Source organism: Debaryomyces hansenii, assembly GCF_000006445.2.
Source record: "Debaryomyces hansenii CBS767 chromosome B complete sequence".
Lineage (NCBI taxonomy): Eukaryota > Fungi > Ascomycota > Pichiomycetes > Serinales > Debaryomycetaceae > Debaryomyces > Debaryomyces hansenii.
In genome coordinates this window covers 605,836-631,254 of record NC_006044.2, presented here as the reverse complement: position 1 = coordinate 631,254, position 25,419 = coordinate 605,836, and the positions used below count along the sequence as shown (strand labels likewise).

At 35.3% G+C, this 25,419-nt stretch overlaps 12 protein-coding genes and 1 non-coding gene across 13 annotated transcripts; 8 read left to right on the top strand and 5 right to left on the bottom strand. All coding sequences in view use genetic code 12, as the record gives it.

Annotated features, from left to right (window-relative positions):
• Positions 1 to 65: 65 nt before the first annotated feature.
• On the top strand, positions 66 to 1,160 carry DEHA2B07942g (DEHA2B07942p; the record flags this gene model as incomplete). Its single annotated transcript, XM_002770054.1, has 1 exon — positions 66 to 1,160. One exon carries the CDS (start codon positions 66 to 68, stop codon positions 1,158 to 1,160), a length of 1,095 nt encoding a protein of 364 aa, XP_002770100.1.
• Positions 1,161 to 1,232: 72 nt separating this feature from the next.
• DEHA2B07920g (DEHA2B07920p) lies at positions 1,233 to 5,420 on the bottom strand (the record flags this gene model as incomplete). The annotated part of the gene is made up of 1 exon (XM_002770053.1): positions 1,233 to 5,420. The coding sequence occupies one exon, from the start codon at positions 5,418 to 5,420 to the stop codon at positions 1,233 to 1,235; it is 4,188 nt and encodes a 1,395-aa protein (XP_002770099.1).
• Positions 5,421 to 5,688: 268 nt separating this feature from the next.
• DEHA2B07898g (DEHA2B07898p) lies at positions 5,689 to 6,381 on the bottom strand (the record flags this gene model as incomplete). Its single annotated transcript, XM_457300.2, has 1 exon — positions 5,689 to 6,381. One exon carries the CDS (start codon positions 6,379 to 6,381, stop codon positions 5,689 to 5,691), a length of 693 nt encoding a protein of 230 aa, XP_457300.2.
• Positions 6,382 to 6,557: 176 nt separating this feature from the next.
• On the top strand, positions 6,558 to 6,926 carry DEHA2B07876g (DEHA2B07876p; the record flags this gene model as incomplete). Its single annotated transcript, XM_457299.1, has 1 exon — positions 6,558 to 6,926. One exon carries the CDS (start codon positions 6,558 to 6,560, stop codon positions 6,924 to 6,926), a length of 369 nt encoding a protein of 122 aa, XP_457299.1.
• A 184-nt stretch (positions 6,927 to 7,110) lies between these two features.
• Positions 7,111 to 16,332, bottom strand: DEHA2B07854g (DEHA2B07854p; the record flags this gene model as incomplete). Its single annotated transcript, XM_002770052.1, has 1 exon — positions 7,111 to 16,332. The coding sequence occupies one exon, from the start codon at positions 16,330 to 16,332 to the stop codon at positions 7,111 to 7,113; it is 9,222 nt and encodes a 3,073-aa protein (XP_002770098.1).
• A 218-nt stretch (positions 16,333 to 16,550) lies between these two features.
• DEHA2B07832g (DEHA2B07832p) lies at positions 16,551 to 16,697 on the top strand (the record flags this gene model as incomplete). Its single annotated transcript, XM_002770051.1, has 1 exon — positions 16,551 to 16,697. One exon carries the CDS (start codon positions 16,551 to 16,553, stop codon positions 16,695 to 16,697), a length of 147 nt encoding a protein of 48 aa, XP_002770097.1.
• Positions 16,698 to 16,911: 214 nt separating this feature from the next.
• On the top strand, positions 16,912 to 17,964 carry DEHA2B07810g (DEHA2B07810p; the record flags this gene model as incomplete). The annotated part of the gene is made up of 1 exon (XM_457298.1): positions 16,912 to 17,964. One exon carries the CDS (start codon positions 16,912 to 16,914, stop codon positions 17,962 to 17,964), a length of 1,053 nt encoding a protein of 350 aa, XP_457298.2.
• A 133-nt stretch (positions 17,965 to 18,097) lies between these two features.
• DEHA2B07788g (DEHA2B07788p) lies at positions 18,098 to 19,477 on the bottom strand (the record flags this gene model as incomplete). Its single annotated transcript, XM_002770050.1, has 1 exon — positions 18,098 to 19,477. One exon carries the CDS (start codon positions 19,475 to 19,477, stop codon positions 18,098 to 18,100), a length of 1,380 nt encoding a protein of 459 aa, XP_002770096.1.
• Positions 19,478 to 20,011: 534 nt separating this feature from the next.
• DEHA2B07766r lies at positions 20,012 to 20,093 on the bottom strand. The gene has a single exon. It is a non-coding gene; the product is annotated as a tRNA-Leu (tRNA).
• Positions 20,094 to 20,611: 518 nt separating this feature from the next.
• DEHA2B07744g (DEHA2B07744p) lies at positions 20,612 to 21,201 on the top strand (the record flags this gene model as incomplete). The annotated part of the gene is made up of 2 exons (XM_457296.1): positions 20,612 to 20,624; positions 20,678 to 21,201. The coding sequence occupies 2 exons, from the start codon at positions 20,612 to 20,614 to the stop codon at positions 21,199 to 21,201; spliced, it is 537 nt and encodes a 178-aa protein (XP_457296.1).
• A 295-nt stretch (positions 21,202 to 21,496) lies between these two features.
• On the top strand, positions 21,497 to 22,126 carry DEHA2B07722g (DEHA2B07722p; the record flags this gene model as incomplete). Its single annotated transcript, XM_457295.1, has 3 exons — positions 21,497 to 21,499; positions 21,635 to 21,645; positions 21,709 to 22,126. 3 exons carry the CDS (start codon positions 21,497 to 21,499, stop codon positions 22,124 to 22,126), a joined length of 432 nt encoding a protein of 143 aa, XP_457295.1.
• Positions 22,127 to 22,438: 312 nt separating this feature from the next.
• DEHA2B07700g (DEHA2B07700p) lies at positions 22,439 to 24,076 on the top strand (the record flags this gene model as incomplete). Its single annotated transcript, XM_002770049.1, has 1 exon — positions 22,439 to 24,076. The coding sequence occupies one exon, from the start codon at positions 22,439 to 22,441 to the stop codon at positions 24,074 to 24,076; it is 1,638 nt and encodes a 545-aa protein (XP_002770095.1).
• Positions 24,077 to 24,341: 265 nt separating this feature from the next.
• Positions 24,342 to 25,406, top strand: DEHA2B07678g (DEHA2B07678p; the record flags this gene model as incomplete). The annotated part of the gene is made up of 1 exon (XM_457293.1): positions 24,342 to 25,406. The coding sequence occupies one exon, from the start codon at positions 24,342 to 24,344 to the stop codon at positions 25,404 to 25,406; it is 1,065 nt and encodes a 354-aa protein (XP_457293.2).
• Positions 25,407 to 25,419: the final 13 nt, after the last annotated feature.

Genomic DNA, 25,419 nt, shown 5'->3' with positions numbered 1-25,419 from the left:
TTCAAGCTGAATATAGTATTAAACTATCTGTTTTTATTTAAATTTCAGCATTATACATTATAATTATGATTGAAATACTAAACCAAACATCAAATTTAACACTACAAGATAATGATATTTCACCAAATAGAAGTACATTACCGCCTAGAGACCCACAACATAATCCTCTAAGGATATTAAAATCTGCTCGCAGTGATAATAATAGGCCGGCATTCATTGCAGGCCCTATGGTTAGATATTCCAAATTGCCGTTCAGAGAGTTAGTTCGAAATTTCAATACAGACATAGTGTATACTCCGATGATATTAGCTAGAGAATTTGTTAGAAACGATATTGCAAGATTATCAGACTTTACCACTAATGCCGGAGACAGATCAGTCATTGTTCAAGTTGGCTGCAATAATGTAAAAGATTTACTAAAATTTGTAGATATGATTCACCCGTACGTTGATGGCATAGGTTTAAATTGTGGTTGTCCTATAAAGGAACAGGTAAGAGAAGGTATTGGCGCTGCATTAATGTCTGAACCTGAATTAGTTTCTCTGATGGTTAAAGCGGTAAAAGATAAATATAAAGATTCAGTTGTTATTGAAACTAAAATTAGGATACATCCTGATATAAATGAGACTATCAAGTTTGTTAAATTGGTAGAAAAAAATGGGGTGGACTTTATAACTGTTCATGGTAGAACTAAAAACACCAGATCATCACAACCAGCGAATTTTGATGCAATTAAGGCCATAAAGGAAAGTGTAGCGGTCCCAGTGGTTGCTAATGGTGATTGTTTTTCACTAAAGGATGCATATGAAATAGCAGAGTACACTGGTGTAGATGGAATTATGGCTGTTCGTGGTATTTTATCAAATCCAGGTTTATTTGGTGGCTATGAAAATACACCATGGTCGGCAGTTGAAATATTTTGGGATTTGGCAACAAGTTACGGGTTACCATTTAGAATTACGCAACACCATCTATCAGAAATGTTAGATAAGGTTATTCCTAGGAAATATTTAAAAGAAATGAATGAAACTACATGTTTAGTTGATCTAATTGATTGGTTTGACAAGGTTTTTGTTTTAAGAAGGAAAACCGACGCAAGCTTTGCAACTGCAATTGAGCCGGTATGGAGAATTAATAGAGAAGAAATAGCACAGATATAGATTATTGTACAAGTATTAAAATATATATTTATTTATACGTTCAAGTAGTATACATCATTTAAGTAAGCTATCTTATTTCACATTGACCAAGAAATCCTTATTCTGCAACGAAATGCTTCTAGTCATATTGTTAACTTTATAAATTCCAACCAACTGTTGTGCCAACTCGAACATATTGTTACGTAATGAAATAACTACGAATTGTGCATTTTTGGTCCTTTCTTTGATATAATTAGCAACAATCGAAACATTTCTAAAATCTAATGCAGCATCAATTTCATCCATGACATATAATGGAGTTGGTTTGTATCTATGTAATGCGAAAACCAACGCTAATGAACTTAAGGTCTTTTCCCCACCCGAAAGATTCGAAATATTCTTCCATGATTTTTTAGGTGGCATAACACTAAACAAGATACCTTCTGAAAATGGGTCCAAACTATCTACTAATTCCAATTCGGCATTGCCACCCATAGTTATCATTTGATACATTTCCTTTAGCGTCATAGATATAGTATTAAATCCTTCCATGAATTCATCCAATCGTTTACGTTTCAAGTCCTCACAATAACTTTTAATTTCATCTCTCTCTTCAACAGCCGTATTTAAATCACTCCTACGGGATTCAAACTCTGATTTTTTCGAGCCATACTCCTTCAAAACCTCAATATCAACCTTAACAGTACTCATATATTTGTCTAATTCTTCAATTTCGTCTTCAACCTCATTCATGTTAAGAGTCAGTAGTGAATCTTCGTTAACCTCTTCTATTATGGCACCATTATACTTAGCTTGTTCACTCCCATCAAGCCAATCAATATATGGGGTTACATCACGTATTATCAATCCTTGTAAACTCTCCTCGTCTTTATTTACATGATGTTGTGCTTTTCTTATTATTGAATTATGTTTCTCAACCTTGTTCTCAATTTCTATTTCCGTGGACTTAAAGGCATTAATTTGCTGAGCTCTTTCTTCCAATTCAAGTTTAATGTTTTCCAAGCTCTCTTCCTTCTCTTCTTTCTCACCCTCTATTTCTTTAATCTCGGACGTAAGTGCTTCGAGAACAGAATCCTGCTGTTGAGATTGGATTTCAGCTAATTCCTTCTCCGTTTCTTCTAATTCTTTCTTTGATTCTTCAATGATCTTATTGTGTCTCTTAATATCATTTTCTAACTTCCTTATAGCCATTCTGTCGTTTGATGTCCTTTCATTAATGATTTCAATTTTCTGCTTGATAGAATCAACTTTTGAATTCTGTAATCTTAATTCCACACCACCGGCATTCATTATTTTCTCCTCTAATGCTTTAATTTGAGACTCTAAATCGATCATGTTAGATTTCAATTCCTGTTTGCCTTCTACTAATATCAGCATTTCTCTTTGCTTTTCCTCTATTTGTTTATCAAACTGCTTGCTGTTATTGTCATTTTCACTTTCAGCAATAAGAGCCTTACAGACTTTCAGGACTTCCTTCTTCTCTGATGTTAAGGCATCAATATCCAACTTTAACCTTGAAATGCTAAATTCAATATCTGGTCTCATATCTTTCAATTGACGTAAATTTTGCATTTTTTCTTGGAACTCCCTACTATCAAGTTCAAATTTATTCTCCATTGTCGCCAAATCTTCCTTCATTTGCTCGACATCATCAGGACTTATATCCATCGCATCAGAACTAGGTGCAGAAGACGATAGTCTCATTGCACCCTTGGCAAAATAAGCACCACCACCAGACATCGTACCGGACGTGTCAACCACCTTACCATCTAATGTTACGACTTTAAAGCGCTTGGCACCATATGCTACTTTCTTAGCCTCTTTTAAATCAGATGCTACTAATGTGTTAAACACCTTACTATAGAAGGCTGGTAAGAATTTGGAGTCCTGAGGAATTATTAAATCGAACAATCTTTTAACAGTTGCAGGATTCCCTGGCGTTTGAATTGGTGCTAAGTTAAATTTTCTCAATTTATTCAAGCAGATAAAATTTGCGTATCCAAGCTTGTTTTTACGTAAATAATCAATACATGTCTGAGCTGTTTCGACTGTTTCAACTACCATCGAATCCAACGCGGGGCATGCGGTAGATATGGCGATATCATATCGATCATCAATAACACCTAAGTCACCCAATCTACCGTAGAATCCTTCTATACGTCCTGACTTGACTAGCCTCATTAGGCTTGATAAAACTTTGTTTTTATTTTGATAAGTGGAAAGTGAATTCATCGAGTCTTGCGTTCTTTGCCTATAAGTAGCCACTTGAGATTTCCTCAATTCTAATTGCTTCTTTTCATGTTTGCATTGTTCCTCGCCTATCCCAATCTGACTAATAATATGAGATAGCTTTGATTCAGCCTCGTGGAGTTCAGCTTCCTTTTGCTTTCCTTCTGTCTTAATTTGGATGAGCTTTTCTTTGGAGTCGTCTAATTGTTTAGAAATACTTTGTTTCTGGCTTTGCAACATTTCGATAGACGAATTCATCAACTGTATTGCACTTTCTTTATCTTTTAGTTTGTCATTCCATGGCTCTAATTTAGTCTGCAAAGACTCTATTTGCTTCGTGAAGTCAGATGTTTTATCAGTTAATTTCATTCTAATTTCATCTAGTTTATTCTTTTCCACATCAAGTTCGTTTGTCAAGTCATCCAATTCATTCTTAGATTGAATCAATGCTTTACTATTTGACTCCAACTTTTGTTGGCACGTTGTCTCTATCTTCTCCAGTGACTCCTTCGATTTTAAAATCTTCTTCGATTTGTTACTTAAATTCTTTATCTTTTCGTCAATTGCAACATTGGCCTTATTAATCTGTTTTTGCTTTTTCGTAATGGAATTTATTTGATAGTTCAATTTGGAAATGTATTTAACCATGTAGTCATGTTGTTTAGTATATTCCTTGATTCCTTCCCCTAGCTCTTTATTAGAATTTTTCTCTTCTTCTAGCTTCGCGATTAAATCGTTGACAATGTCCTGATTTTCATGTAAAACCTTTTTATTCTCAATGATGCTTGCTTGATATTGAATAGACTTCTTACTGATAAGTTTCTTTTCCATTTCCAAAAATCTTAAAGCTTCTACCTTTTTATCTTCTAACAGTTCTTTATCCTTTTCAACCAAATCTAGCCGATTTTCTTTTTCTAAACAAACGTCGTTCAATTCATGTACCTTAGTCAAGTTTTCTTCTATCAACTGCTTATATTTCGTAGTACCTATTATATCTTCCAAATACTCTAGTAATCCGTCATCGTTTTCACGTTCCGCCTTGGCTTTCATTTGAGCAATAGATTCAACTTCACCTTGCAAAATCAAAAATCTCTTATGATCTAAATCAATGCCTTTGTCTCGTAAAAAACTTGTAACGTCAGAGTAATTGCTTGCTTTACCATTAAGGAAGTATTGGGAAGAGTTATTCTTGAAGGCTTTACGACTTATGATCAACTCTGAGTTTTCTATAACCTCAGACTTGGCGTTATCTTCAGGGCTATCTAAAACGTGATTGAAATGAATGTCTACTTGACAATAATCCAATTTATTTCCACCAGCAGAATTATGAATCAATTCTGATAACTTCCCTTGTCTCATTTTCAGTGCTCTGAATCCAAAAACAAATAACATTGAATCAATCACATTTGACTTACCACTTCCGTTCGGCCCAACGACAGCTGAAAACGATGCGTTAAACGGGCCAATCACTTGAACACCAGCATATGACTTAAAATTTGTCAATACCAATTTATCTATTACTAACCTAGGTTCATTAGGTTTAGTTGATGTTTGGGATGAATTATCCTTCCTCTTGCTTGGCGATTGAAGTTGAATTGTCGCCTGTTGTTGTGAATAGCTCAATCCACTGCCATTTGCCACTTCTTCCTGTACTTCCTTAACAGTCGGTGGTGGGGGCAAAAGATCCACCTGATTCAATATTACGTTGTTTTCCTGACCTAGTGTCCCATTAGCTCCATTTACTGGCTTAACGTCGTGATCTTTCGAGGCGTCGTTCGCTATTTTTGAATCGGCATCAACAAATTCATCATACACAAGATCATCCTCGTGTTTAGAAACACTTCCATTATGAATAGAGCTCTCATTTTCAGCACCATTCTCTTTAGACGCCTCATTAAAGAGCTTACCTTCATCGGTATCTTCATTGTTAGGTTGATCTGGAACAAAATCACTGTTATTTATAAATGTATCTTCTTCATCATCACTATCGACCAACCTTCTTTTAAGTTGTCTCTTTCTTTTCAATCCCATCTTGAAGATATTCCTCTGACTGTCTAATAGTCAAAGATACTTAACGTGTACGGTCTGTTGTGATAACTATAGTTAAATCATTAACCTGACACGCTCTAAATCATCGAGTAAACAAAAACATCAGCTACTATGCACTACATTACACAAAATGGGGTCTTTAATTAATATTCGTTTACTATTGTACATGGTGGAAACTACTATAATAGTCTATATTTCTAGCAATATGAAAGACATTGCGTCTTGTGATGCATCAGAGTACTAGGAAAACCTACTCTTTGGATTCCTTTTTCTTATCTTTTTTCTCTTTCTTTTCCTTCTTATGTTTCTTTTCTTTCTTCTCTTTCTTGTCGTGCTTTTCCTTCTTAGACTTCTTGGCCTCCTTTTGAAGTTTCTCTTCTTCCTCTTCGTCTTCTTCTTCTTCTTCATCGTTTTGTTCCTCGTTGTCGTCCGTCGTCACAGGCTCCGCCATTTCTGTATCTGCAGAACCATCGACTTCTGAATCGTCGAATTTGATCTTCTTACTTTTAGGCTCAACTGACGCATCAGCATCGTCATCGTCAAACTTGATTTTCTTGTTGACGGTTTCTGCTGGTGCAATTGTTCCTGGTGTTGATGTAACAACCTCTGATAGTAACGGTGGTAAGCCTCTCAAGTCTCTTTGCACTCTTTTCAATTGACTCAAGATCGCACTGCTTCCGGTACTGCTGGACAACCCGGTATTCGAAAACGTAATTTTGCTTGAGTCTAACGAGCTTGGTAATGATCCAGCTATGGCTTCACTGACTGAAATGAAGTCACTCAATATAGTTTCCGCTTCGGATTTATCTATTGCCAGCGACGCTTCAACACGAACAGCAGTTGGAGTATTAACCGCTGATGGAATATTTCTTCTAGGACGATACGCTGACATACTTATATTCTTATGAATGCTGTGTGAATGTAGTATATGAAAAGATAACATCTCAAGAAGCCGCAAATATTTTTTTTTTGGTGATGATCTTTAGTTAGTGATACTTTTTACTACTGATCTATTTTTCACGCGTAAATATCCTACTTAACCGCTTCAACCAAAAACTGAAAAATTATCTTGACCGAATTCAGAATACACCTTAAGTAACATACATTGCAACAAACCAAATGTGGTCGTTATCTGCTTGTGTTAGAAGAAGTACTTCTAGTGTACTTCAACAACCCTTGCGTCATTTTTCATGTTTGACGAAACCTAATACACCATTATCAGCCTTACGGAGCATGAATGGTAATACAGTCAATAATGTGGAATTCAATAGTATAAGCTTAATCTCGGATAAAAGTCAAACAAATTCTGCATTTCAACTTATGTTTGGATTTGTTCAAAGGAGATTCAAGTCTAGAGGTAATTCATATCAACCATCGACATTAAAAAGAAAGAGAACATTTGGATTTTTGGCAAGATTGAGAAGTAAAAATGGAAGAAAGATTCTATCAAGAAGAAAAGCGAAGGGAAGATGGTACTTATCTCATTAAATGATGCTGGACTCATTAATATCACAATAACTTTCACATCATTGACTATTCGATGTAAATAAGTTTATTTATAACTTGTAAATATGCATTTTAATATAAAATCTTAGAAAAGGTCACATATGTAAACTATTTTAAGTATGCAAAAGGTAAGGCATTTTTAATCACTGTAGTATTTAATAAGCAATTATGCCTTGCCCAAAATCTTGGAGTATTGTAATTCCACTTCATGTATTAATTTCTGTAAACTAACAATACCCAATTGATGTGTAGCGTTAGGAAATTTGTTCCTATGTAATCCAAACCATTCCAATGGTGGTGTTGCATTCCCTAATTCTTTTAGTTGAGGTGCTTCTATTATAGGCGGTGCTAGTGGTGAGTAGCTAAATTTTGAATCACTTGAAACTTTATTTAAAGTATCATTAATGGCTTGGTCGATTTCGTTAGTTGGATCTTCGTCATCAAACGATTTCGATGTAGATGATAGCTTACTATCCTTTGGCGTAAATATATCCTCCTTAAACCCAATGTTAGTGCTAGAATTTATTTGGTTACTGCCCTTCCTATATTCTGTACGTGATGCGAAGGCATTCTTATGAATTGAATACATTTCACGAATAAAAATAATTGAGCCCAAATTCCATCTAATGTCAACTGATTTTCCGAATGATGATTGATATAAATACTCAATAATACTAGATTGATATTTTTGAAAGGTTCGCATGGAAATTTTGAATGATGGGAATACAAATATCGTACCACCTGCCGCCTTATGAGCGTGCCCCAAAAACTCGTTGACATTGCACTGACTGATGAAATCTTCCAGTATTATACTTGCCATAGACAAAGAAACATTCAAATCGTTAAACTGGATATCTAATTGATTAGATATACCTTTGCTGTATTCATTTTGTTGAAAGTTGGCGATAGATTCATCCAAGGTTATAACGAGGACTTTTGAATCACTGAATGAAGATGGGTAAACATGAATAAGTAAATTACCTGCTATTACCTCTATTTTGGTTTCCAATTTCTTCACCGTCTCCAAGATTTCATTACTTGCAGTTCTCTGTATACCAGAATTTCCGATACTCTTTCCTCTTGAAGAATCTCGTAAGGTTTCTTTATATGATGTTCTGTTCTCTTGTATCATTCGAATTATTGCATTATATATATCCAACACATTCGAAGCTGCCAATGAGGTTATATATAATTCCGCATTGTCGAATTTAGTAGTAACAAACAAGTGATCTTTGGATATATTTAGTTCGTTCTTTTTATTGAAAATATCAATAGAGTACCCTTGTATATTTGCAATCGCAAAAACATGATAATCGAATGATAGTTTAAGTTGTAAGCATTCAATACCTCCAGAAACCAATATTAAAGGAACGTCCAACGTTGTTCCGTGATTATTTTTCCAAGTAATTGCAGTGTGCAAAAATATACTATTAATGTTTAAGCCACCACTTAATCTTCCTTCTGCGGACAACATAATAGAATTCACACCTAACTTTAAATCTTGTGCCCAGTCTGTCGATTTCTTAGAAACGACCCATATTCTATCAGATTTTAGTATAAAATTACCTAATGACTGACCAAAATCCATTCTTAAGGAAACATTGAATATCATAAAGGTTAGAAACCAAGGGAGGGCATAAGTTGTCGAAACTTCTTTGAAGCGAGAAGATATATTTTTATTTGCGGCTAACTCAGATGTTTTGTGGAGCACACCTTCTCTATTAGAACCAATATCTGAGTAAGATTCTGATTTGGGTTTCGGGAACCAAATATCCTTAAATAAATTTAAGTCCTGGAACTGTTTGACGTTAATATATGCTTCGACGTCTGTGAATGAACCGGAGCATAATACGTTTAAAACCTTCTCCATTTTCACGGAACTTGTTATCAAAATCCGCGCCAATCCAATGGAGCCACTGACCTCTCTGGAATATATATGTTGAAGGGATGCTGAAATAGAATCAAATTGAACTGCCGCAGTTATTGAAGGGATTTCATTAGGGCCTGTATTTATTTGCATGTATATGCCATCTATTCCAACTATCGTTGCAACCTTTGCAGTTGGTTCACAACTTAATGCTAGTTTTTGTCTTTCGATTCTAACACCTACATGAATATCAATATCATTCAACAGATCACCAAAATCGAAATCTTTAGTTGACTCATAGGTAGCTTTCTTCGCCACCTTTGAATTATCCAAATTTGTCTTACGCATCATTTTCTTAATACCTTGGGCAATATCCATTATAACAGGCATACATGAAGAGTATAAAGTATTATCCGAAGGTGAGGTGAGAATTTCACTTTTAATGACATGTTTCTTATTTGCATTTTTTTGATGTCTATACATCGTAGCAATCTTAACAGCAGGGGAATGAAGAAACAAAGATGGTGGACTCAGATCCTCGTTGTCTCTTAAGCGATAAAGTAAAACATTCGATCCAGCAAATGTAGCAATGAATTCTATGGATGCAAACGCAGATTTAAACGTTTGCATATAATCGCGACTTGAATCAGTTGTACTCTTCGACTCAGTCTCGGGGACTATAGGTTTCACCCTTTGGCTGAAGAATTTTTGTACCTTAGATACAGATGTTACCGTGTGTTCCAATATTACTATTGAATCTGAAAGAAATTTGACATCTAATTCGTCTCCATTCATTATTATGCGCATATTCCTGAATTCTTCAACGCCATCAATAGTATATATTAGTTGCATGTTAGGTAAGGAAGCACGATTCAAATTTTCCTTTTCTGATGCAGTGCTATAAAAGTTGGAAGAGCGAAACCCATTTGCAACCGAAAGATAGGCATCTATCAAAGTAAATTTACCTAGATTCTCTTCCACAACTGCAAAAAATCGTTCCGCTCCCAAAATAATCCCAGGGTAATCTTTATGTGATTCTCCAAATAGCCAGCCAATGCAAAAATTATAACTCAAAACATGTATAGCTGAAAACAGAAATAAAGAATTGTCTGAATTAGCCTTTCTGGGGGTACCTAAATCTTTCTTGCCTGCCTCGTTCCTGCTTATTGTGGAGATTTTCAAAGCAGCTGCAGTTAGTTTATCAGCAATACTTACTAATCTAACAAGTACCTGAGGACTTAAGCAAATTCTGCAATACTGGGATTCAACTTGAAGAGACAGCATTTCTTTAGAAATTTCGTTGTCGTTGTAAACCTTGACGGAAAGATTTACATCCAACACGTTGGATAGTCCAACGGGGACTAATCTGTCAATAATAGAAACTCTTGTAGTAGGTATGAACAAATTACCGTATAAAGGAACAACTGAGCCTATATTATTTCCATTTTGAATAATATTTTCAAAGTTATAAATTCCTAACGAGAAATTTTCCAATTCAAGAGATATCTTGGATGTATCTACAAAAGTGGATACTCCAATATAATCGTTAGTAAATTTTGATCTGAAAACAAAATTTTCAAAACCTCTCTCAAGATTTTTACTCTTTTTCTCAGGCACCTCACTCTCTTCTTTATTAAAGATTATACTTAGACGCCTAATTTTGCTTTCCATGAGGCCGACGTTTCCCGCGACAGCTTCTATGGATTTCGTAATTTTAGGTACAAAAAATTTAGTATACCCCAAGCTTGATGAAGTAGATATTGCATACTTCTTATCTATCTTACTGAATTTAATAGAATTAAGTATTTGGGAGTTTTCAGATTCCATAATAGATGTCTTATTAATACTGGAAACTAGCGTTATTTTCTGTACGAAGGATTCTAAAATCGACACCTTCTCCGCAAAGTGCCATGAGAAGTGATTGTCGTATACAATCCCTCGTAATTTCAACGGATTCAATACATCAATAAGCCAATGAAGTTCATTGACTTGAAGTTCTAGCGAAACGCTTCCTATCATTTCAAATAAACATTTATCTTCATTTGGAGCATTATCGAAAGAATTATTGGACTCTTTTAAATCATCTTTCATCACAAATGTTTCTTTGAAAAACTCTGTGTCATTCTCAAATATGCACTTCAAAGAGTCACAGAATGTATCGTTTTGATCTAAAACGCTGAAATTACATTTACCAATAGTTATATCAATAATTTTAATCCCATTTTTTATCGTGCCAAAGTTTGCTGCTTCTAAACCAAAATTTTCCAACTCTATTGAGGCAATTTTATTCTCCTTTACCGATAGAACAAAGTTAAAAGAGTCTGCGATGGTCGAAAAGCTAAAGGGTGTTAAATCTGATATTTCTTCAAGAGCTAGAACTTGGCCTGAGCTTGAAACCTGACGTAAGCGAATTTCAACAGAGGTGTAGGGAAATGATATACTTTGCAGAAATTCATTTACATTCGAAACGAACTCAAAGTTAATGTTATTAGATCCTAGAACAGATCCACTCTTCGAAACATCACTCTCACATGACTGCTTATTCGACATCAGAGAAATCTTTTCTAGCAAAGGTGAGTACAACGACAACGTCAATGGTGAAATCTTACTTTTGTAGAATTCTAGATTAACTAAAACACTGCAACGTAACATCGACTCAATAATACCCAAATTCATATTCGTTAAATCTTTGAGCTTTTCTAAAGAATGTGAATAAGTTGTTGTCAAACCATGGAAATCTATGAAATCCGCATCACCTTCAGGGCTCATCAATGTGATGTTAATATCGTTCAAGTGTATCTTAAACTCAGTATTATGATGATTCTCTATTTTATCTTCTTGTCTTTTAGAGAATATAAAGTTAAAAAAATAACTTCTTTGGATATCATCAACTTCCCAACTCCTCCATCGAGAGAATATATCCAAGACTTCATCGTAAGCATTGACAGGCGCCTCCCAATCGAAATTCTTGAATAATTGATTTTGGTCGTTAAGCCAATATTCTGGTAAGTTGTCGAAAACATGGCGTAAACGCGTCATCACCTTCCAACTATCGAAAAATCTAATATGATCTTTTTGGGATCTCAATACAGACGCTGGTTTGGTCAAAACCCCTGGATCATGATCAATATGAAAATCTCTTCCAGCTGTCGAAATTTTGTACACCAATTCAGAAACACTTTTATTGTTAGCATCCGATAACTTTTTAAATTCTAGTAACGTAGGTGTAATGCGGTCAACAATTGAAATACAATAATCAAAAAGCCATTCGAATTGCGGTTCATCAACCACTAAATCAGCGTTTTCAACATCAAATGAGCATACTAAATTGTCACTACTATCAATCGTCTGCCAAAATTCTATATTTTCAATACCCAAGCTTAACGGTGAAGTAAATTCTGAAGGTCTTGAGACAGAAAAAAGGGCCTCCTTCAAATGAAGAGCCGTAATAAACTCGGAATCTTTTGTCATAGTCCGGCCATTAGAATCCCTACTAATCGAATGTGAAAACGCTAGCGACGGTTCTGTAATATTCAAGTTTACAGTAGGCACCTTCGGAGAAGTACCAAATACTTCCAGTGGATCAGATACATCAAAATCTCCAAACTTCAAGTTAATCTCCTGAGTTACAAACCTAATATTATCAACAAACGATGGGGATGTAATCAAAAGCTTCAACTTCAGCACCACATCTACGTGTAGGTCGTCAATCAATTTTGTCAAATTATAATCCTTGAAAGACCTTGCAAGTCTAAAAATATAAAATAAGGATTGTGGTGTGAAAAATGCCATTATTTCACCCACGTCGAATATCAAATTATCTATTTTAAACCTGGGATCAACTTCATAACCTGGTAAATATTCTTGAGTATTATAAGAAGATAATGGAGGCATTTTGCTAAAAATGGTGCTATTATCGTCATCTAATGTCGAGAAACTTTCGCTACCTTTACCACCATTTCTATTATCAAAGGTTGGTGCATAAATGGAATAATCGTCATCCTCCATCTCATCAAGAGATGTTTTATTTAAGGGATAAGAGGCATCAACTAAAGTTAATGAGGTCATAATACATCCATAAGCATCCGTATAGATATCATCCCTTTCATATTCATCTATCACAAATGGACAACGGTGATATGGTGCGTCATTGCTTGCGATATGTCCTTGTTGTAACTTCTTAAAGTCAGACGAGTTTTCCTTTTGCATAATATTATCTACGACAAGTGATGTTTCAAGAAAACCTAACAATTTTGATTCACCTGCAGATTCGGCAACAATCTTAAATATTATCAGTGGTATAGATGCAGAAAGCCTTTCTGAGTATCTATCGTTAGCTAAGTCGTTAAACGACAATAAAATAGAATCCAAATCTATTGAAAAGAGTGAACATTCTTTAGAATCTTTTTCTGGTTTCAAGTTAATCAGAACATGGGGGCATCTAAACGAAAAATTACCAGCATTTGGAATAAAAGGAAATTCTGGGTTTAATCCATTTTCCAAATCTTTGAAGCCAAACACAAAACTACGAAGTGAGGTCATAATTGCCAGAATGAAAAAGCCATCACTATTTATATTGATCACTTCAGTTGCAAAGTCCCATTTAGAATAATAAGTCACCTCTTTTGGAGGCAACCCAAACATTCTATGTGTATGAATAGTAAGGCCATCAATTGATGCATCTTGATTGTTACCCAAAAATAATTCCGTATACTTTGGAATATTAAAGATAGTGTCGTCATTACCTAGTCCATCAACATATGTTATAGATATCGGCGAAAAGTCTGCCTGCAAATCAGAATAATAGTTGGTGAATCGAATATCAATGTCAAACGAGTCAAACCTTAGACCAACATGAGAAGAACAATCATGCAAATTATAGGGTAATAATAACAAACCATGTCTAACCTGGAACATGAATAATATATCTACATCATTAACTGACTTGATCATTTTCCAATAGTTTAGTTGTGACTTCTTAGATGCAATGGTATCAGAGTCATCTGATAAATCTTGTGATGTTTCTTCGGCCTGTGATATGGCCTGTGAAGCTGCCAATTCATCTGTATATTCTTCAAACGTTTTAAAATGCATATTTTCTCCTAGGTAGTTTTCCCTTATAACAAATAAATACCTTACAACAAATCCATAGAATTTCAAAGTCACAAAATCACCAAGAATTTTAATTACAATATGGTTCGATGTGTTGATTTCAACTTCGTTAAAATACGTATAAGATCCATTAATTGTAAAATCCTTGCTTTTCCCTATTATATTTGATTTCATGAAAGCATTTGCTGTATGCCATTGAGGAGTATCGAGTATAAATTTTGTAAATGAAGTATTTATATTATAATGTATCGTTGTCGACTTTGAAAATTGTCCATAAAGTGGAATTGAAACTTCACAATTCAAATCATCACCTTGAAAAGAAAGATATTTGTTGCTACTAAAATCTAGCGGATTATTAATGATATTATTATCATTGACATTCAAGTATAATTTGTAAGTATTAAACTTCCAATTTACGTGATAATGAAATGGCCTAAATGATTCATAAGGAAGTGGTGGACCAGATGCAAAGTCAGTGAAAATGTCTGATATTAGCATAGTATGCTCTCTGAGAAAAAACAATTTGCCGTTGTCACTAATATTATCGAACGTCCAATCACATTTACCATTCCATTTCAATGGAAACCCAACTTTGCAATCTAGGGTATGTGTGTCAGCCATGAACAAAATATCATGATTTACTGAGGATCTCACCTCGAATGAGTTGAAAAATGCCTTGAGTTCATTGTTCCATCCCTTGTCTTTGGTAGCAACGTAAGAATTGAAACAATAAATTTTGGAACCCTCTTTCATGTTTAGTTCAAGCCAACCAAACGGCCTGCTAACTTTACCTGTTGGATTATGTGCATTATTTATATTACGCAAACTTTCGGTGTGTTTACTAGGCTCTCTGGTTGGAGCTCTAAAGATAACCCGATCTTTAATTGTTAATAAAAAGGTGAATCCATTATAAGCTCTTAATTTACCAGGAAAATTATGCTCTTCAGTTGGCTTTGAATCGCGATATAATGTCGGAAAAAACATTGATTGTAGCGGGACTCTTTGTCTGTCGGCCCAAGGACCGTAATGTATGGTTGCCATAGATAACTCCATATCTATACCAAATTCTGGATCTGTTATCTCTGCTCTCAGAGAATTAAAATTCAATGGGGTTATACCTGGACTATCGTAATAGTATGATATTCTTGTATAAGATGAGTCTAATATCAAACTATATTTGGCGTATTCTTCATCTGTATTAATGTTTCCTAAAAAGTCTTGCCCCTCAGCCAGATCACCAAGATATCTTCTTAAACCTTTCCACTGCTCGAATTCTGCGTCATCGTCACCTTTGTTTCTATCTCTTCTAAATGGTTTTTTTATTAAATAACTTATCGAGTTGACTGCCTGATTAAAATGATACCATTGCTCATATTTCTTTCGATTATTTGAGCTTGATTTTTTATTCCTATTGTTCACTGGAGAGTACTTCGGAAACTCATTAGGGCTGGAGTATTTGAATTTGTCGTATGCAATATTAGGCTTCATAGAAATCTGAAATCGTTCAAAATTAAAATTGTAGAAAAATCTATAATTGTCAAGATTGCATGGAGCTTGAGAAACATCAACTATAGTAGTTCCCATTTTATAGGATGCAACTAATATAGAAGGTGTGGTAACATTACCCAATACAACAGTACCCTTCTTAATTCGAATATGCAAAGGTAAGAATTTCAATAGGAAATACAATGAGGATTCCTTATTCGATGATGTACCCCGACAGCTCCTTTCTCCCATATTTACAGGCACCAAAGGAGACGATAGCCTACTGTCTCCATTAGACATGTTTTCCTTGGATGATGAACTGTTGGAATTGCTTGTCCGTATATTTTGGGGCAGATATTCTTCATCTGAGTCTTTGGTATTATCTTGTGGGCGTTTTTTCTCGTCATTTTTGCTCGTTTTCTCTTGTTCTCTTAGTATGTCCATCATGTTGTCGTAAGCAGGCGTCCTATTATATATAAAAATTTCCAAGCCCTCTACTAATAATGTAAACCTAGACGGAAGCTTTTCATTTTCCTCTCGTGTGGTCTGTATCAGCCCAATATTATTTTCATTGAAATAATATTCAGAAAGCCTAGTTAATTTGGAGATCCAGTATCTCCAAGTCAAATTTAGTTGTAGTACGGATATTGTTTGGTCGACCGTTATAATGGTTAAATTCTTCGCAAATATACGCCCTCCCAAAAGCGAGATTCTCAAGGATTCAACATTAATCCTTACCTTATATTTCTTCCATATTATCCATTTGAGTGCTAGCGAACTCACAAATCCAACCAATCTTCCAAAATAAAAGACAAATGCAAGTCCTAAGATAAGCGCCAAAATCCAATCCACTAAGTATATCCAACTTGAGTTTTGATCAATAGAATTATTTGCTACTGATATGAACGTCGATTGGAACGCCATATTGAATTTGTTTGTGCTTTAATGTCTTATCAATGATGTCTTCTAAACGCTTAATGAATTTTATAGGCTTCAAAATTATATTCTGGTACTTATATGAAGGATTTGAGACAATATCAATTCTATTGCCATTACTCTAAGACAATTGCGATAACCTTCTTACATTGGAGGAAACAGAAGTTGAAGCTCCAAACTAAAGGCGGCGGCAACATTTGCTTCATATGAACCTAATAACTGGTTTCTTGAACCAGTTCAATCAAGTTATGTCTCAATTATCATCGATGACTACATATCTAGATACAAGCTTAAATGGATCTTACACTCATAATATTTTTATATCTCGAAGAAGCTACATTGCTTCACAATAGTCTAATTTCGCTTCTCTAAGGAGTTTTCGTAGTATAATTAAACTTGATAAAAGCCATTGGTCTTATTATAGAGCCCATAGGAAATTTAATATGTTACACAAAAACGTGTTTGTTTACCATTAAATGATAATAGAGAAAATATAAACAAATGAAGTTATTCCTATCTTTTTATACACAATTTAACGTATAATTGCTAAGCGGTGTATATTTCAAGATGCTGTATCATAACATAAGGTTTTCTGATAAAGAAAATGCTTTGAAACAAACACAAGTCAATAGTTCGAAGCCAAATGCCTTGACCACAAAATCAAAGAATATACCTAGCAATTCAGAAAATGCCTTCAATATTCGTTCAAATGCTAAGCAAATGAATCAAACAACCGGGCAGAGAGCTCCTATGCAAAGAGTTCCATTGGGGGGTAAAGATCAAAATAAAGCTATCCCATCATTGCTGAGATCGCAATCGAGTTTAAATTCTGGAGATAACAAGCATCAAAGGAAGAAAATATTGCTCCCAAAAGCGCCTTCGCTATCAAAAGCCAATTCTTCTTTGGGATTTGTTCATCGTAGTAACCCAGCCACTGGTGAGAGCTTGTATAAACCACCGCAGAATAAAAAGCTAGCAGATATTAATGATAGCATTTTCAACCCAGATAATGCGCAAAGGTCGAAAGAGTTGGTCCAACCCCAAGATACGGACACCTTGACAAAACATATAACGGATACCCCAATTACTCCCGTAGGATCACCTTCGCTTCTGTCCACAATTACGCCAAAAACTAAACTGCTTGATGCATCAAACATATCACATCGGGATTTAAATCGAAATAATGTAGATCCAATTAAACGGAACCTCAAGAAAAGCAGCAAGATTAATGAACAGAATCAACATGCTGAAGCCAAGAAATCATTCCAGATACATCACGATTTGATAGAAGACGAAGACAGTATAGAATACGCTCCAGCTAAAGGACCATCCTTACCCTATAGGCCTGGTGACATGGATCCATTGACAGATGCCGATCTAGAAATCTTCTCTAGGCCAAATGGAATTACATTAACAGAAGAGAATGAACATGAATATCCTGAGATATATCAGAACGAGATGGATTTGAATTTCCAAGAAATAGACCTTGATGACCCAACCAATTTTTCGTTTGAATACAATGATCAAGACATTGAGGCTGATGATAAAGATGAGCAAATAACGGATACTAAGAATATTGGATTAAACGTGGATGAATTAAATGATTTGTTGGATTTTTAAATAGCGTCTTATATATAATTACAACCCCTTCAATTCTATTGTCCAGTTTCTATAATATTCTTTAATTTGCATTATATTAATACACATGAATCTTATTTACATAGATTTGCTCCGAATTTATATACATATCTATCTATTGTTGAGAGCATTCTGGTTGGGCACCACCAAAATCATCATGGGTGCCATAGTATTCTTCATGAGTATCCTCTTCAGGTCTATCTTCAGCATAATCAGGTAATGCATTTTCACGAGAAATTGTAAAATCAGTGATCAATTCAATATTGGCCTCAGGTAATGAGCTTTCGTCGATCGTTTGCTTCTCCGTATCCCTCTTGTTTTGTAAATCGTTAGGCAATAAATTTTTAGCCTTTAGTATATCATTCTTCTCTAAATACCAATTATCCGGAGGGAATTCGATATCGACTTCGATATATAAATCACCCCTTTTACCAGCAGAGGAGCTGAACCAGCTGTTCTTCTTCGGATCATGTTTCACAGGCATACCTTCATTTTTAATTTTGATATAATCGCCTGGTCTTATGACCTTACCTTTAGGTGTAGAAACTTGTATACCCCTGCCATCTAAATGTTTAACTAGGACCTTGGAAAATCCACATAATGAATCAACTAATGGAATTTTATACTTTGCAAATAAATCATCACCCTTCCTAGTGAAAACAACATGCTCTTTACAGTGAAATGTCATTACAACATCACCAGTTTCCTTTCCAGGGTATTCGTCTGATTCTTTCGTCAAAACTATCGATTCACCACTCTTAGAACCTTTCAATATTTCAAATTCCAATATCTTGGTTTCATCTACAACTCTTTTACCGAGACATTTTTTACATTTATCCTTAGAGCGGTAAATTTTACCCACTCCGTGACAAGTTTCACATTCAATATAGTCTTGAGTGACTAATCCAGGACCAACCCTACGGATCTTACGAACTGAACCCTCACCTTCACAAACTCCACACTTCTTCATGGCTGCATTCTTTTTAGCCCCACTACCTTTACAATGGGTACAAACTATATCTCTCGTTGAAGTAGTTCTAATTACCTTCCCCTTAAATAAATCTTCAAGTGTTACATCAACTTCTAATTCCGCATCCTTTGTGCGAGGTTTCGATCTACTTCTTCCTGCGCCGCCAGGTGGACCACCTGCTCCTCCCATATTATTGAAGAAATTGTAGAAATCATTGGCAGAAAAATCTTGTTGTGCTCCACCGTAAAAGTCTTCGAATGGGTTACCATTATAATCGAATCCTTCTCCTCCAGTTCTCCTACCATCAGTAGTTCCGTACGTATCGTACTCTTGACGTCTAGTTTCATCTATCAATACTTCATAAGCATGAGATATTTCTTTAAATCTTGTTTCAGATTGCTCCCTGTCGTCCTCAGTAGCCTTATCTGGATGGTACTTTAATGCTAACTTTCTATACGCTTTCTTGATTTCTGCGTTCGTTGCACTTACATCAACTTCTAAGATTTCATATAAGTCCAGAGTCATTTTTTTTTCAAATATTCTAACGAAGTATCAAGCCAGTTCCTTTGGCAGAGTTTAAGTTACGCTAAATAAATAACCCTATGAATAAAATTATATTGCCATCAAATGTATAAACTAGCCATATATGTGAGAAAATTTGGTAGCGCTTCTTCGAATTCTGGTAAGCCTGCATGTAAGTCTTGTTGTTGCAATCTACTATTGAATTGACATATGGCACTCAAGAATTGGTACGAATAAACCGCTTTAGTACCGAGATAAAACACACTTTGATTGATTCAAACGGATTTTTCTCTTCCCTTATTGACTTAGACTCTTTGGATCTATGAGAAGTGCAAAATGAGAGTGATGTCATGTGGTGTGTTAGTGGTCTCATTTACATTCTATCAACTTAATTTTAATTTTCAGGGAAGAAGGAAACTAGGTTATCATGGTGACATTCCATAATATATGTGGTGTTTGTATATGAAGAATTCATTTGCAATAGTTCTTGATACCGGCCGTCAGTATGCGAGAGCGACTTCTTGAAAAAAAAAATGGCGACACGAGCAGGGTTCGAACCTGCGCGGGCAGAGCCCAAAGGAACCTGCATCCTCCGCCTTAACCACTCGGCCATCGTATCGTCTAATGGCCTTTTAGAGAAGAACAGAGTATATAGGCTCATATTTCGATATATACAAATGATCTACTAGTTTTTTATATTTAATTAGGGGAAATAAAAGAATCCAAATCTAGCTGATCTCGGTTGAAATACCATGTAGCATTATTTGTAATTATTACTTTTTTTTTAATGTGTAATAATGTGTAAGCATCAGATGCAAATCCTCTAAAATTATTCAGAAAAGCAGCAACATGGAGGCATGCCAATTCAAACCTTTAAACTATTATCGTTAAGGAATAGGTAAATTTTGGGAAGGCTTATAAGAAGTACATAGCAATGCATATTATGTATTACTTTAATTGCAGCAATTTAAACATTTTAAGAAATTTATGCATTTATATGTAGATTGCACCAAAAAATGTTTGATCTCACATTGCTAAAAAAAAAGGGTGCCAACAAAAAGACTATTTAAAACAAGATCACTTAGCACTAAGTTGAGGGCCTTATAAAATCATATTTATTACAATTATCTATTAACAATGACATATAAGGGTATGTTATGGTATCAAGAAAGAGAATTCTGTTCCACAATACTAACAATTTAGTTAACGATAAATTTCCAGTCAGTGTCTCATTACAATATGTTCCATACTCCAAAGAGAAGGGTGAAATTATTGCCTGTTCCAATCCAACAACCTTCAACTTAGAGAAGGAGCTTCCCGGAAAAAAAATTGTCCTAACTTCGGCAATCGGAGCATTCACTCCACCATGCACCGAAGATCATTTGCCAACGTATTTGAATAACATCAAGAATTTCAAGTCTAAGGGAGTTGATAAAATCATTGTTCTTACCGATAATGATCCGTTTGTCAATAGTGCATGGGGAAAGGCATTGGGATACAAGGACGAAGAAAACTACGTCATTTTCGCAACTGATCCAAATGCTGCTTTGTCAAAAAATTTGGGCAAAAAGTTTATTGCAGACATGACCGACGATGGCTTTGGTGTCAGGACAAGTAGATATGCCGCGATCATTGATAATGGTGTTATCAAGTATTTGGAGAGCGAAGACGGTGGTGGGTTTACCTCTACAACCAATGCCAATGACTTGTTAAAGAAGCTTGATTGAGAACTCTTTATTTATTCGAGATTAAGTCAATTATATGCTATAAAATTACGTTAAGCTGTAGTCTATCTCTATGACATATAGTATAAGGATTTCTAGGTCTATCAGAACCTATGGTATACATTCGTCTTGTTTTAGGTGTATATTTGCTACTTATTGTTAATCATGGAAAATGCGGGTAACATATTGAACCTTCAGGGGTTCAGAATCACCTGAACCGACCGACTCAAATGGACACTGTTTTCAAAGGACAAGTAGGCTATTTTCTTACAATTATACGAAGACCATATAATATAAAATGGTATGTATAGCACACGATGAATTGAGTTCGAGGAGAATTTAATGTCATTGATTGATTGATTAAATGATTAATTCTACATTGATTACGATTCGCCTCAAGTCTTACACACGCAGTTTGATACTAACGCATTTATAGTCTAGATCAGGGTATGTTTTAAAAGATTTCAGTACAAAGGATTAACAATGAACTCTACTAACCATCATTTTTAGTGTTGCCGTTGCAGATGAATCATTAACTGCCTTCAATGATTTGAAGTTGGGTAAGAAGTACAAGTTTATTATTTTCGCTTTAAACGACCAAAAAACCGAAATTGTTGTTGAAGAAACCTCAAATAACTCGGATTACGATGCATTCTTAGAGAAGTTACCAGAAAACGAATGTAAATACGCCATTTACGATTTTGAATACGAAATCGGTGGTGGTGAAGGTAAGAGATCCAAAATTGTGTTCTTCACATGGTCCCCTGATACCGCACCAATTAAATCCAAGATGATTTATGCCTCTTCTAAGGACGCTTTAAGAAGAGCATTGAACGGTGTTTCTTCCGATGTCCAAGGTACGGACTTTTCTGAAGTTGCTTACGAATCTGTTTTAGACAGAGTTAGCAAGGGTGCTGGTTCTCATTAAACTATTTATGTTAATTTATGATACAACATAATTCATAACCTCTGTAGCTTCACAGTATTACTATATATATCTATATAATGTACATTTATATACTAATATGTTCGATAATAGGTAGGAGTAGTTTGGTCGTGTCTCATATTATTCTATGAAATTTTCGACACTTGCGGAATCAGGAATTTAAAAATTATTGTTTATGGGAAAGAGACCAAAAAAACCTCCCCAAATAGAGTATAAGATATCATATCAAAACTAAAGAAATTAATTTGTTGCCAGGTGGTGGAAATAGTTTAGCATAAGTATCAATCATCTAGGATGCCTCCAGCTAAGCTTCCAAGAGCTACATTAGAGCAAAAAATTCAGATTTTGGATTTTTACCATCGCTCGAACAGACCTCAACTGGAAACGGTTGATAGATACAAAAATGAAATTTCAATTTCGACGTCGTCGTTCAGTGAGTGGCTTAAGAATGAAGATGAATTAAGAGATAGGCTAAACCAAGCAGGAACGCCGTTTTCAAAGAATAGCAGAAGAAAAGTCAAATTCAAATATGAAAAGATTAACCATGCCATGGACTTACTCGTACAGCAGAAGCTAGAAAGACACGAACCAATTAACGAGCCAATTTTGCGAGAGTACTGGTCAATATATGCCCACCAGTTCGGTGTGGAGGACCCTAAGCGGTTAGTGGGATTCAGTCATGGGTGGTTGAGTCAGTTCAAAAAGAGACATGGTTTGAACAAGAAGAAGATGAGTGGGAACATAAGTCTAGTGAGCGAGGCGAATAATACCGGATCTAACAGCACGGTTGGTCGTGGGGAGAATGACCACACTGAAGAAAGAGGCTCGATTAATGAAGATGTTTACGACTTGAATTTTACTAAGAACTCAACCAGTTCCAACAATGATACATCAGACCCTGAGGATAACGCTACGGATGAGTTTTCCACTAATGCCACCAATTCTAATGGTACATATGATTTAATGAATCCACAGCTGTCAAGTAATACCAGTACAAATAACAACAACCCTAATACCCATTTCCGCCAACAAGGAATGAATTTCAATGACGGAGACTCAAATATCAATTTTTCGAATTATGCATTATACCAACAACAAGTTCCTCAGAGACAGGGATCATACCAAATGAACGCAAACACGGTGAGAAAAGACCAAGCCTCAAATAACCAAGCATCATTTGATTACCAGCAACAATTAAGAGCACATTATGAGAAACAAAAACAGCATTATGAACAACAACAGCAACAACAACATCAGCATCAACAGCAGCAGCAACAACAACAGGTACAGGCTCAAGTTCATGAGGCACAATCACAAGCAACCCAGGTTCAAGCGGCACAAGCGCAGGCACAGCAGCAGCAAAGGCTCACGAGATCGAATACCAGAAATATTAGTAGGTCAAATACTATTCCAAATGCCATACCTAATCCGTCAGCCCCACAGGAACCAGAATCAGGACTGAACATAAATGCATCGGATATTGAACGGTTCATCTACATGTTTGCTGACAGATTTTTTCATGACCGCCAATATGAATATCCTCAAACGGTTAAGATTTTCCAGGAGTTCAAGAATTCGTTCTTCAATGAGAGAATTATAAATTTGAAATCTATGCAGCAACAAATGATGCAACAGGCCGCTGTCCAACAGCACGTCCAAGCACATCAGCAGGCACAAAAACAACAACATCAGCAACATCAGCATCAGCAGATCTCCGGCATCGATGATTTCTTCTTACGAGCAGCAGCTGTTGCGTCTCAGGACCAACTAACCGATGATAGCTCCAATCCCCAGAGAACACCCGATACAATAAACGACTCAATGGGGAGATTACAAAGAAAAAGGGTCTTATCGAGCAATTCAAGTAGCGTGCCTACGGAGACAGCTATTGAAAATAAGAGGTGGGATAACGATAAAAATGGGTTAAATTAATACATGCAAGAGAAAAAATCTCTGTACAGTATGAATGGCTGATCACTTTATCTATTCATAATATTACAGGCTTATTATTTTTAATAATCTATAAATTGTATAAATTGTATAATGTATCTACTATGTTCATATTGACTAGAGCCTTTCAGATTCTTATCTCATCCAAAACAGGCATCTCAGCGCGAAAAAATATTTGGAGTCAAAACTATAAATGTGGAGATAAAGTACTAAATAATGACATTTATGAATTAAAAGATATCGAGCTATGATTAAGGTACTTTCAATTGGATTAGGAGGGGTTGGTGTGGTAACAAGTTACGTTTTACAAAACTTCAATCCTGATGTTGAGATAACTGCAATTATAAGATCTGATTACGACAGGGTCATGGAGTCTGGGTATTCCATTTCTTCTATTGATTATGGGGGAAGAAGAGACAACGCCGATCCTAAAGAAGCTGATAATGCAATTAAAGGGTTTAGACCTAAGAATATTGTTAAAAAATTGGAAGAAGCTGTTAAATTTGGACCATTTGATTATATTGTGGTTGCAACCAAGGTTATTCCAAGAGAGAAAGATAACGTTTGGGATCAGGTTCAACAACTTCCAGAATTAATAAAAAATAATAAAGGGACTTCGATTGTTCTTATACAAAACGGAATTGATCCTGAAAGTTTTTGGAAAGGATTGAAAGATAAAGCAATTTTCATAAGTGGCGTGTCTTATATCAGTTCTGTTAATAGTAAAGGAACTGTTACGCAATATGGCCATGATGATAACAATTTTGGTTTGATTTATGAAAATGATAATCCTGATTCACTCCAAGAGTTCTTGGGATTGTATACTAACGACTATAATAGTGTTGGCCTTGACACAAATGTTAGGTTGACTAGATGGAAGAAATTACTTTATAACTCTTCATTTAACACGGTCTGTTGTCTTACGGATCTGGATATCGGCAAAATATTTGATCTTAAGGAAAGCATGGGTATCATTGATAACCTAGTCCGTCCATTAATGAAGGAAATTCAATATGTTGCAAACTATGACCTAAAGAAGAATTACCCCAATCACCGAGGTGAAGCTGTGACAGATGATGATGTTGGTTATATTATTACGGCTACGGAGGATACTGACGCTAAAAATAACTATCAGCCTTCTATGTTAGTGGATTCCCGAAATGGCAGAAACATTGAACTTGAAGTTATCTTGGGCAATGTAATCAAGATTCACAAGCTGAACACAAATAAGGATATGAAGACGGAAATTCCTTATTTAAATTTAATGTATTATCTATTATCCTTGGTTCAATATCGTTTGAGTAATAAGTAAAATAAATCAACAG